Raw genomic sequence first — 13137 nt, 5'->3', positions numbered from 1 at the left:
GACATGAGAAAAAGTAAATTAAAAAAGACAAAAAAAGAAAACGGAATGTCAGCAGTGTAAATGGGAAACCTACTTTAAAAATTCATCTTTAAAAAATATATTTATATATAAGTGTTTGCATGCATTCATGTGTGTGTATGTGTATGTTGTGTGTATGAATGTATGTGTGTGTACTTATGTGTGTGTGCACACACACGTGTGTATGAGAGTTCGTGTGTGTCACATGCGTACAGGTGCCCACAGAGGCCAACACCAATCAGTTCTCCCTGGAACTGGACTTAGAGGTGGCTGTGAACCACCGGATGGGTTACTGGGATCCAAACCCGTGTCTTCTGCAAGGACAGCAAGTGCTCTCAGCCACTGCAGCACCTCTGAGCACCCCGAAATCGTGCTTTGAACAATTACATTCTCAGCAAAAACTATTTGTGAGGATCTCGGGAACCAGGCAGAGGCCATGTTACTAGTCCTATAAAAGCCGTACTGGAGCATCTTACAGTCTCCAGGCCTGGAGCCTGTCTTGGCCTACACGGTGAACAAGTCAGTCATTTTGCAATGTGTAACAGAAACTATAGGGGGGTCCAAGTTCAGAGGAAACAAGGGGCAAAGGTCAACCTGACCACACCTGCTGGACGCACCTTTTCAGTGAAGCTGCCTGAGAACGAATGAATGAAAAATGAGCACCACACCAGGCACACAGGCGTCCCAGACACTCACGCGGTTCCGTTCCGAGGTCCAAACGGAGCCCTGTCCTCACTGCTGACCGAGTAGACATCGTAGCACTCTTTGATCTCGCCCCTCAGGTCCTGCGGGATGGAGCAGGAGCCGTTCCTGACCCTGAGCTGACGCAGGCGCGGCACCCCGAGCAGCAGGTTCTCGTAGAAAATGAAGCTTCGGTTGTCGGCGCTCGTGTGGTCGCCGGTGCGTGCCTTCCAGTACAGCCCGTCCAGGAGGCAGCCTTCTGTGAACTGACAGAAAAGACGGCCAACAGGTCCCAAACCCCGAGGCTGGCCCCTGCCTCTCCTCACATTTGGACAGCTCATCCTCCCTGTGGCGTGCGCCTGATGTCTGTGCTGGGACCCCTGACTGACATGGGTGTGGCTCATAAATATATGGCCACCGTTAACCTCGCTTCCCCTCCCACATCACCACAACTCCAGAGTGAAGAGGTGAGAGTGTCGATTGTCTTTTGTATAGGTTCTTTTTTTTTTTTTTTTCTTCTATCATTTTGCTTCACGTACAGCCATCGGGCCCCACCCTGCTCTTTGCCATGTGGCCTTTATTGCCATGGAACGGTGCCTGTCAGTTTGGTGTTTGTACAAAAGGCTCTTCGTCTACGGAGAACAGATTGCAGCCACTTCTCCACGTTACCGGGGCATCCAAAGAGCCCTGCCACACTGAGCTAGGGAAAGGTCAGCACTGAGCAATTCTGGGTTTTAATGTCGTACGAAAAGGTTGCCGTGGACTAGTTTTCTCTGAAACCAAGAGCTCTGAACTCAGGGTTTAGTAAGGATGTTGCATATTATTTCTCCGGCGAGAAACGATAATTTCCTTTTATACTTCCTCTCCAGTTTTCCTAGATCCTGAGCACCGTACCGTCATGATCTGTACCCATGATAACTAGCTCCTCTAAAGGATTTCTGAGTGCTTTATTAGAAATAACTAAGACTACCTAACACTTGGGCTTACTCATTGCCCTGTGCGATTGTCTGCTAGTTGGAGCTTACAAATGAGAAGAGGCTGGGCTGAACTCTACAGTAGCAGACCTTCGAAATAATACTCCCATGTCTTATTAGGAGCTGGGGCCATGTGCCATTGTCAACAAAGACACAAGTCACAAAAAGTAAAGCAGTGAATGACAGCCAAATTGCGTACTTGGGATTTGTGTCGTGGGACATCCTCAATCATTGTTTACAGAATTGTGAATGACTTCTGAGTCATTCGTCTGAGCCACGAGTGAACAATAATCCAGGATGAAGCAGCAGCAGTCATAATAATAATAATAGTAATAATAATAATAATAAATTCAAGTCTTATCTTCTCTAGCCATGGGACTACAAGCAGGAAAGCACCCAGAACCTCTCCCTTGCCTTGTTTACAAACTGGACACATGGTATTCCCATATGCTTGATGAGATCATGACAGGAATTAAATAAAGGTATAAAACATTCAGTTCTGTGCAGTGTTTTCCATGTTCTCAACAAAGACTGAAAGAAATGGTAATTCTAAATAACTTAACTCACACCTCCTGCCGATACTCGTGGGTTGAGCTGATGACACTAAGGAAATACGTTTCAGACGCCAGGAAGTGCTTCCTTCTGTCTGTGCATACCTTCCAGAAGTCCTCCATGGAGGACAGCGTTCTAAAGGTGGTTTTCTCTGTGTCGGACACTGGGGTGTCTATGAAGAGCCTTGACAGAGCTCGGCTGTAATGGTATACGTTGGCACTCATCATCCCATAGGTCACTGGAACAGAAAGGACCAGGTGAGCAACACAGGGAAGGAGCTGGGCCATCAGAGGACCCCAAACTCCAACCTGAACCCCAGCCGAGAAGGGAGGTGCTGCCTGGGCATCCTGGTGCCCACACACTTCTCCTCCTCGGCTCTGCTCGCCACAGGCCAAGCATCTTGAAGACATTACCAGGAGAGCTGGAAAGAGTGCACTCACAAACGCACAGGACGATGAGGAAGCAGAGGTAGGTGAGCAGCTCCCGAAGCACACTTTTCAGGTACTTCTCGCGGTCAGCGCTGCTCGCCTCCATCAGCCGAGTTCCCCAGAGACCTTGAAAATACGGAAAACACACAAAGCACGGTCACCTCTCTTCAGAAACGTCACGGGCGGCAAAAGGGAAAACGGCGTTAATGGGAAAGCCAGTTCTCACATGTAAACATGGACACATAAGAATATGTGCGTGTGTAAACCACGTGTAACTCAGAGGTGATTGAGTGGGGACACTTTTCATTTAGTACGCACCATGGCCCATCCCCCTCAAGAGTAGGAAATCCAAGGCAACCCAGCCCTTTCCGAAACTTCAGGACCATCAACCAGCATCTTTAAGGGTTCAGGAAGAAGAGTTACAAGGACGGAGCAGTTGTGCCCAGCACTTGTCCTTTGTAAAGGATACACCCGGGACCTCCGACTCTGCCAGGGTAAGCAGATGGTGTGCAGAGGCAGCCACCTCTGAGGTCACCGCGGTGCAAAACCCAAGTCATTTCAACTTGGAAACATCTGCTTCAAGCATAGAGCAGAAAGGCTGATCTGTGCCCACCCTTGTCCTAGGAGAAACACAACTGACTACACTTAGCCTGTTAAAGTGTAACGGGCTTTTAAAGCGCCAGTAGGGACGTTCTGAAATTAACAGCAACAGCTCACTCAGCTCCTCTGTCTTTCTTCTGGGAAAAGCTACAACCAGACCAGCAACCAGGTCTATATTTTAGCAAATGGAAAGTGTGGGGCTGGGAAGTAAGGATGACGTAATCCCCAGTCAGCCTGCTGCAGAGTTAGCAGTTCAGGATTCAGTCAGCAGGCAGCATGGTAATGATCCAAGCCCCCAGCTAACGAACAGTGTGGTCAAGTCACACTGCTGGTTCCTGGGCAGAGCCTTAATCCCTTCCCACAAACACTAACTTCCCGATCCTTCCAGTTAGAGGAGGTTAGCTATTAACAGGCAGGAACCTGGCTCCGACACGTTACCTCTGGTGTCACTCTAGACCTTACCCCCTTCATTAACCTAAGCATTAACCTGAGCCACAAGCAGGCCAGAGGGAGAAAAGGGAACAGCGTACGGTCCTTCACTTCAAGGAAATGAGCTCACCACTCACGCCGATGCACTTTTAGGCCTTTTAACAATATGGGAGCTCCCGCTATTAAACTGGGATTTTTTCCTTTTCCTTTCTTCCTCTAAAAAAATCAGCATCTGAACTCAAGGGCACCGCGTTACACATTACAGGTTTCAGCACTCTGAAAGCTGGACACAGTTTACGACCAGGACTGTTGCTGACAAGGTCTGGTAGCTGTCAGGGAGTTACTCATGCCGAAGAAATGCAGGAAGAGGAACATTTGTTCATTGAAACTCTATCACATTAAAGAACTTCTACAAACTTAGATGACATGGAAAATTACAACTTGGGATAAGGCAGCAGCTGCCACTGCCGAGGACCAGGCTGAGCAGCCCCGGGTATGTCCACATGTTTGGGTAAAGTTCTGGAGGCGGCTACAGTATGCACAGACAGACTGCTTTTCTCTAGCATCTTTACTGCTGTGTGGTCGGTGATTTTACTCTTCCCAACGGTTCACAGACAGCCAGGCACTAAGGAAGAGGAAAAGTTTCATACAAATGCTATTCTCCAAGCTTTAAATAGGAACAGACAAAAACGATGTCGGATTTTTCCCAAGCCAAATTTGCAGTGAATTACGGCAACTTAATTCAAGCCCTGAGGAGGAAATGAAAAGAAACAGCCCTCCTTTCGTTGTTTCTATATGCTATTATGTATTTACTTTTTCCAAAGTAGGAAACCTACCTCCTAAATCTCCACCATCTTTAAATTAAACACTGGGTGTATACAGAGGCCTGCCTCAGCGTCCTGTTGCACACTACTTCCTTTGTTCATGAGTTCACAGGCAGGTGTACTTTACGGTACACAACAGACATATGGCTCAGATTCACACGTCCCAAATGAAAACTTTTTTTTTTCCTCTAGAAACGTCTTCCTATTTGAGCAAATGGTATCAAACCAGAAACTTGGGGCTCATCTGAACATTAGCCCTACTCTTCTCCCTCTCCCTATGGAGTTGGTCCTGTGATTATTTTATGTTCTGAGACACGATCTCACTATGTAGCTCAGTCTGACCCTGGGCTTCGAATGCTTCTCCTGCCTCTGCCTCCCGAGCGCTGGGAACACAGAACGCACCACCGCCCGAAGCTGGATTCTGTAGCTCCGACGCTTCTCCTTTATGTAGGCCCAGAGCATCACAGCCTGGATGCCGAATTGCAGTTCGGGTCCCCTTTTTGCATCGGCTCTCTCTCGACCCACTCTCTGCATCTCTCCGTTCTCCAGCCTGGCGCATGATTATGCTCGCCTTGTCTGAGGTCTCTATAACTCCAAAAACCTGCAGGAAAATGTGCCAGTTCCCTAACGCAGCATTCAGGCGTGCTTACCTTTGTTCACGTTCTCCGTCCTCCGCCCCCAGGTAGCTCACTTTGAATCCCTATGGAGACCTTCAGTAACCTCCTCAGGTAGAGAGAGCTCACCCTTTTCCTTAGTTCCTCCCATACCCAAGACGCGGCACTGTAATGACTTGTTTCCAGCCGTTTCACCAGGTAGATTAGAATTTGAGCAGCTTGAAATTTGGGACATTGTGTTACCCATCTATGCATTCCTGGGACTTATCTCAGAGAGGAGGCTCAGCACGTTTACTGACGTCATGAACTGTGCTGCCAGAGGAACTCCATCACGACTGACAAGCACTGGCGGGCAAAGATAGCAATGAAAATGAAAACTCGTTTATTCAGAAGTCTGGTGCAGATGAAAAGAAGAAAGAGAAAGAGCAAATAGGAGGAGGTGTGAATTAGATACCGGGAAATTCTATGTGGAGGCACAGACACACAGAGGCCAGGGGACAGCCTCAGGAGCCTCCTCAGTCACTGTCCACCTCGGTTCTGAGACAGTCCCTCTCCCTGGCTTGAACTTGTCAAGTGAGCTAGACACTTCTGTCATGGCTTCCCTGGTGGTGGAATTGCAAGGACACATCAGCACCATACTCAGCTTTGTAAATATGTGCTCTTTGGCTCAAACTTAGGATCTTGCTATCTCCTGAGCCCAAGGGAAAGTTCCAGTAGCCAAATGTGAAGGGGGAAAAGAGAGAAAGTAAAGAAAAACAAAGGAATATCTCCTCCTCCCACTGGGTTGTGGGGACCTTCTCTTCATCAGCTAGGGATGAAGGGCAAGACCAGCCCTCAGACATGCTTGTGAAGACTCCAATGAGCTGTGAAGCCTTGTTTCCTGCCCCAGTCATGACTGGAAGCTGGGAGTCCCTTGGTCTCTACCAGACTAAGCCGAATGAACCAAATTCACTGCCAGTATCGAGGAGGAAGATGGCTAGCCTTTGGCACCGTCAAGCTCAGGAGAGTTATACCTGTCCTGCATGGCCACCACAGACGAAATGTATGTCCACACCCAAGAGGACATGAGCCACAGTGGCACCTGTGAGGGAAGGGGTCCACACCCCTCTTTCTTTCTGGCTAAGCCATGGCTCTGCTCCTTAGGGAGGTTGCCAAAAAGGTCTTTCTGGAGTGGAAACTGATATACAGGCATGAGAGAACACCCGAAAGGGTCACCTGAGACTAGTCCTCTGAGAGGGCAGCCTGCCCATCAGCTCAGTTGTGTCCCTGAGCCGTGTTCCACACAGAACGCTGAGGGGCAGGGAGTGAGGGAGAGCTGACGGTGGGGCTGGACAATGATGTCACAGACCCCACACTCTGCACTGGCTGAAGCATCCAGACTGAATGATGGCCCCTGGCTACCCACAAGGTCCAGCCTAGGACCCACCTCTGGAACATTTCCTGTGCTGAGGGGATTCCTCACGAACTGACAAACAGTCATTTTGGAAAGTAAATGCAGTATGTAGGCCATGGAAAGTCCCAGGGCGCCTTGTTCTGGGAGACCCTGTCTCAAATAAGTAAAATGTGCGTGTGCATGTGTGAGTATGATCGAAATACACTGTACAGATGTAAGAAATTCTCACATATTATAAAAATACTGTATTTAAGTTAAAAAAAAAAACCATGCCCATCAACTAACAAATGGATAAACAAAATTACCGCACATACACAATGGCACCGTCATCTGCAGGAACAGAGGCTGGGTGCACTCGGCTTCAGGGAGGAGCCTGGAAAACAGGCTGCGTGAACGAGCCACACACAACAGGGCAAGTTCTGGTCCTGCTTGGGGTAGGTTTGTATGTGATGATGAAAAAGCTTGGGAAAAGAACAGTTACGTAGAACCGCACAGCTGTCAATGTATCTATACACACATAACTGTGGTTAAAACGTGAGTGTGATCTTGCACATACTTCAGCACAATTTTAAAGAAAAATCAGGCTCTGCCACTTTAGATAGAGTAAGAATTTGGATACACCGAGTAGCTGGCATGGTTAATCCTAAGTGCCATGATGAATCAATATTTTTAAAGTAGAAACATCTGGCTAAAGTTAGGTACGAGCATGGCAGGTATTTGTCACAGTAAGTGCAGCTCTGGGCTCTGAAGCCTGTACTTAAATCCCAGTTCCGATGCTTAATGGAAGTCATTTAAGCTATAAAAGCTTCTCTTCCCTCATCGGGAAGATGGTGGTGAGGACAGCTTCTAATACAGGAGCCAACCGGAGAATAAGACAAACGATGACCACAAAGAAGGCTTCAAGAGAGCTGAGCACACTGAGCAACTCACTGTCACCTTACGGGTTAGGGCAAGGGTTCTCAGCCTCTATCCTCCTGACAGGCTGGATGGGATTGTGGCCTTCAGTCGGGGAGAGGCTGCCCCGGGGAACTGTAAGACATTAATACAGTTCTTGCCTTCTATCTGGTAAATGGCAGGTGCAACCCTCCCACTCCTGGGATTGTAAAAGCCAATTCATACACCTAAAAGTTCTCCTCCACCCACCTGAAAACATCACATTTAGTATAATGCTATGCTGGTGACAGTGACGGAGTAAGAATGGATCTGAAGAGTCAAATCAGTCCCTTCATGTGGATGGTCACGCACTGCAGCTAAGGATGGAGGGTCTGATAGTTATCACTTTGGTGAGATGCTATTTGGCACAGCCTTTGTGGCCCTCAGTAACCTTTCTGATAACTGAATGCCCCCTGTAGATAGATGTCAAAAAGGAAGGCAGGAGAAAGGCAAGTCAAATATGATGAGACAGCAATGATGGCCACTTGCCAAAAATAAGAGGAGTCCTTTCGTTCCTTTGGGCCCCAGCAATATGTGATGGAGATTGCCAAGTAAGGACAAAAATCCATTTCTCCCCTGCTGGAGGTGGCTACACTACCCTCCTCAGCCTCCCTGACAGTACTGTTGCCTATGTGAATTAAGAACTTGCCAAGGCAGCAGGAGTCAAGGCCATGAGGGTCATTTCCAAGATGATGCCTGTGGCACTGTCATCCAGTCGTTCACCCTTTGCTTCCACTGGCCAGGCTTTTCAGCAGCTCTTCGCTGGTGGCCTCCTCCTACCACATTTGCCTGGCTGTCGTTTGCCTACCTGTCGTCTCCCTGCCTCGGTATCTCCGTCCAGAAATGATCCAGGACACCAAGCTATAGAGCACTGTTCTTTCAAGCTCTGCTGCAACTAAGAGCCCTTCAACTGCTTCTCAATATTTAGAGACGCATTTTAATTCCCCAGTTGGATGCAGTGTATCCCAGAACTAGTTCTTCAACCCTGAGCACCCAGTGCTGAGAGGGTGAGTATACGCTGTCCACAGGGCAGGGAACACCGCTCACTGTGTAACTGGTTAGGGTTAGGGTTAGGGTTAGGGTTAGGTAGAAAGGGCGCTGTAGACCAAGCCCAATGCTTTCCCTTTATAAACGAGACCCTGAGGCCTAGGACATCTGAATGAGGAGAACCTCCTGACAGCTCCACATTTCAGGAGTTCCCCTTAAGAATCCCCACTACCTGTGAACATAGCAAAAGTCACTTTCTGTTTTACATGATACACACACACAGTTTCCGTGATTGCTATCCCACAAGCCAGAAGAAAAAAATCATCTTTCATTCACTGATGTGATTTTACATTTCTGGGCTCTGTCCTTTGGAAAACGGGGATAGGTCACTGTAACTTGTTTTGTCTTATTGCTGCTTCAGTATCCCCACTTTATAGCATGTGCTAAATATTTAATACATGTGATTATTTAATAAGCCACAAGAATGCCAACTGCATTACTTCATAGCAGAGATGAAATGTTTAAAATTTTCTATAATAATTTCCCAAGTCTGCTCTCTTGTGAATTATACCCGTGATGGGCATCATTATTATTATTACAGACAAGAGTTGATTAGATATTACTGAGGGAACACAGAGATGCAGAGTGCAAGACCCTGGGAAGGGACTCAGCTCCCACGCTTCTGCAGTGCCCCACTCTCCCGGACCTCTCCAGAGCTCCCACTGATGAAGTCTGTCTCATTGTGAGTTTACTAAGATTCTTCTCTAAAAGAAATAAACATATATATACATATGCCCCAATGTAAAATGCTACATTTTATTTCATTGTGTCCCATTATTGAGTTCAAAGTTAAGTATGTTACCAAAATACCCATGTGATTCTGCATCACCTGTAACAAGAAGCTTGTGTCTCACTTCAGTGAACAGTTTTAGAAGCACATCTTACACAGTTTAAAATATCAATGTTTCATACGGTTCTAGCATTAAGGAAGCACTAGCACTTTCCTGTTCTTTAAAGTTACTCCAAAGGATGCTGTTTTTCACAGTGCCCTGAAGCACATTAACTAGTGCACACATGTAGAAGCAGTGTCAAAATATACTTCTCGTCACTTGGAATAGCAAGCACATCACAACAGGGATCTGCTGCCCATTTTCATTGTCTTTAATTCAACACACCGAGGGCTACATACCGGGTAGTTTCTAAAAGAAAACTTAAGGGTCAGAGCAGTTAAATAACACGCTCAAGGTCAAACAGCAACAGAACCAGGATGTGAACGCCTGCCTGACCCGTGTAAACCACACTGCTTCAATGTCTGGGCAGTCCTGGGCACTGAAACAGAGGGCAAGGGGGGAAATAACAGAACCCGGGGAGGTTCTTAAAGGTGGGCATTAAGATAACTAAGTAGATGGGTGAGAATTAGTGAAACTCTTTCCCTTGGATGCTTCTGGCGGCAAAACTTTGAGAACACAGGATTCAATTTGCTACTGGAAAATCTGTGTCCCTCTCCGCCCCCCTTGTGGAGAGTTGTGAGCTCGGAATGCTGACACATACCCAGCTGGTATCTGGAGAAGCAATCATCTTGTTGGAATGGCCAAGAACATTATTTTAAAACATACTTCCAGTCTTTAAACACTCATAGGGGGAGGGGATATTTTCTGTGCAACTGTTAATACGTCAGGAATTAGAAATGGTCAAATGCGTTTCTACAGAGATTGCGGTATTCATGTCAACAACTCTCTCAACCAGTCCCTACAGACAATGACCCCTTTAAAGGCATCCCTCTCAAAACATGGGTAACACTGTGGGTGCCTCCTAGAATAGCTGAAGGGACACGGCACATAGCCGCCAAATGAAAAGCTTGGGGTCTGGAACAAGCTTGTTCCTCCTTTTGTGACATTTAGCAAATATACAGCTGCAGCTATCATCAGCTGTGCTGGAATATTCACTTTCCGTCCTCCAGGAGCCCCAGATACTCCCGGAAACGGCTTTCTCCTATTTTCCAAAGTGTGCTAGCATCCTAAAGAGGGAGGGAGGCGCCCAGCGAATTCTCACCAAGGGCGCAGGGTACCGGAAATCGGGCAGAATTAGCAGAGATGGGGAGGGCGCTGGGGAAGGAGGCGGGGACGCAGAGGATGCGAGGAGGAGCCGCGGACAGCCGGCCGCGGGGGAAGAAACGGGTTCGGGCCCGCAGGCAGGCAGTTCTCAAGCGCGCACCGGACGCCGCGGGGCCCGATCTTACCTCGCAGCCCGCGAACCAGCCTCTCGGCCCAGGCCACCCGGGGCGGCTGCCCGTCCAGCGGGAGGTGGCGATGCAGCGGGTCCCCGGCGCCCGCGGGGCTGGGACACGGCGCGCCCTGGTCCTCCAGCCGGCGCCGCCTCCCGCTCGGGTGACCGGGCCCGCGGTAGCCGCCCAGCCCCCGGCCGCGGGCGCCCGCCGAGCTCACGGCCGCGGAAGAGGCGGACCTCCGGCTGCCCGGGCGCCACTCCACGTCCATCTCCACCACCATGCCTCCTTCTTCTCCCTCCACCTCCTCCTCCTCGTCGTCGTCCTCCTCGGCCTCGAAGCCCGGGTTATCGCGGCTCCACGCCTGCCTGGAGCACGACGAGAGCGGCGGAGACGGGGAGGCCGAGGCTCCGGCCGGGGGGTCCCGCGCGGCCGCCTGCCGGATGCGCTCCATCTCGATCTCCAGGCCCCGCTGCTCCCGGAGGCCGCCCGGGGCCGCCAGGCCGGCGCCCCCCGCCATCAGCCGGCCCGGGCCGGACGCTCGCGGTGCGGGCGAGCGCCTGGCGTCCCCGGGCGGCTGCGGCTGCACGCGGCTGGAGTTCACCATCGCGCTCACTGGCGCCCAGCGCGCCCCGGAGCGGCGCTGCCCTCCGCCGCGGGAGCCATGTTCTTCTCCTCCCGGGGTCCGCCGCCTGCTCCCCGCCCCCGCCCGCCCCCTCGGCCCGCCCCCCGGCTCCAGGCCTCGCCTCGTCTGGCCTCCGGCGCGCCTCGAGCCAGGCCAGCGTCCCCAGCGGGACCCGTATTCCTAGGGGGTAGCTCCCTAAAAGAGCCGGTCCTTGGCCCGGCCAGCTCCTTGGGAAATGGGCTTCTGAATATGTCCATGCCTGCATCATCTACACGCTTAGGCCTTGTCCATCCTCTGCCTAGATTTACGAAGGCGCAAAAAGGGAAGCAGACTGAGACCCTCTCGTGGGACAGTGTGAACTGGTGAGATCCAGCTTGAACGGAAGTCTCCAGGAGGGCAAATAAATTGTCCCTAGTTTAAAAACCAGAGACAAATCACCAAGGTTGCCTCACCTTGGGTGTGGTGGCCCTTCTCTCCCTGATTCTGCATTTATTGGGTGATTTGCCCTTTCTCCCTTCTCCAGACATCCTGAGAATTCCAAGGGTTGGGGACTCTAGGATGCATTTCTGATGTCTGTCTCCACCATTATCTCATTTCCGCTCCTGGCCAGCCCTGAGTAACAGAATCCAGCCCCAGGCCTTAGGTCTAGCTAGATCTTTCCTCCCTTACGCCCCAGTTGGCCGTCCAACCTAACTAACGCTCTGCAGTTGGTTCAGGCCAAGCCTACTCCAACCTCAGTCTTCTATGGATTCCCCATCTCTTAACTCTCATACCCCTGGATGAGATTTGTGCATCTCTGCTCTCGGGCTACCCTTAGGATATGCCCACGTGTCTCCTCTTCGAGTCAGCGTTCCCACTGCCAACATGTCATTCCACCCTGGAGCAAATCATTTCTGTCATTCCCATCTCTTTTCTGCCAACCCGGTGCTAAACTGGCCTCACCCTATTTTAGCTTTGTGGATAAGACAGCATTGTGAGTCTTCAAGAGTGCTACGACCCATGTTCTCCGTGTCCACACTGTTTCCAGATTATAGGATCAGCCATGTTGGTGCAAACAGGAGTCTCTGGAATTCTAGCTTCAGTGACAGCTTTTCATGCCTGCAGGTTAGCAAATGGGTATGCTCTGATCCTATATTAGTTTGCTAGACTTGTTATAACAACCTACGACACGCCATGTTCAGTAACACAAATGTGTTTTCTCAAAAAAAGAGTTGGTTGACCTTTTCTGAGGCCTCTCTCAGCTTGCAGATGGCTCATTTGCCCATGTCTCCCCATTATTTTCCCTTAGACGTCCCCCCTCTTCATCATCATCATCATAGTTGTTACAGTCAACCATAATGGTATGACTTAAATTTAGTTACTTCTAGAAAGCCTGATGCTGAGATACCAGGGCTTAGGAATTCAACCTATGAATTTGGGTGGGTGGGGGTACACAGTTTATTCAGTCAAAATGGGCACTGCAATACCTTTCTAGAATGGTCTCCCTATCACACATCTTTCTGTCTCTCTATCATTAGTTGTTGATCCTGCGTATATTTCCTGTATGTGAAATTAAGAATTGGGCAAATCAAGCAAAGCAGTAAGGACCTTGGCCTCAAAAAAAGACAGATCTAACAAACAAAGGTGCAGAAGTCTCCCAGTAGAAAGGCTGGGCTGCCTGTCCAGCAGGAGGCCTCTAGAGAAGCAGTATTCTGAGCTTTGCCACTCATGCTGTGTTATCTTAGCAGGAGCCTTGCCAGGGGAGCCAGGTGTGAAGAGAGCCCAGACTTGGGGTCAGGAAACAATTTTCACGCATTGATTTGAAAATGTGACCCAAAGACAAACTGTAGCCATCAGTTAAGATACTTAGAAAAAG

The 13137-nt window shown here is 49.6% G+C and overlaps 1 protein-coding gene and 1 non-coding gene across 3 annotated transcripts in view; one reads left to right on the top strand and one right to left on the bottom strand.

The window, feature by feature from the left end:
* Positions 1-11342, bottom strand: part of Pkd2 (polycystin 2, transient receptor potential cation channel) — a 36332-nt gene extending 24990 nt beyond the window's left edge. For both annotated transcript variants that reach the window (XM_060381064.1, XM_060381065.1), the window contains exons 1-4: positions 10673-11342; positions 2666-2779; positions 2330-2463; positions 715-965 (exon numbers count right to left, since the gene is read on the bottom strand). In XM_060381064.1, coding sequence (XP_060237047.1) covers positions 715-965; positions 2330-2463; positions 2666-2779; positions 10673-11264 — 1091 coding nt within the window. In that variant the 5' untranslated portion in view covers positions 11265-11342. The remainder of the gene's footprint in view (positions 1-714; positions 966-2329; positions 2464-2665; positions 2780-10672) is intronic.
* LOC132653400 (small Cajal body-specific RNA 20) lies at positions 5887-6015 on the top strand. Its single transcript, XR_009591144.1, has one exon. It is a non-coding gene; the product is annotated as a small Cajal body-specific RNA 20 (non-coding RNA).
* Positions 11343-13137: the final 1795 nt, after the last annotated feature.

The sequence above is a fragment of the Meriones unguiculatus genome, chromosome 3 (assembly GCF_030254825.1).
Source record: "Meriones unguiculatus strain TT.TT164.6M chromosome 3, Bangor_MerUng_6.1, whole genome shotgun sequence".
Lineage (NCBI taxonomy): Eukaryota > Metazoa > Chordata > Mammalia > Rodentia > Muridae > Meriones > Meriones unguiculatus.
Note: the sequence above shows the minus strand (reverse complement) of the source record. Positions and strands in the feature narration are given on the sequence as shown.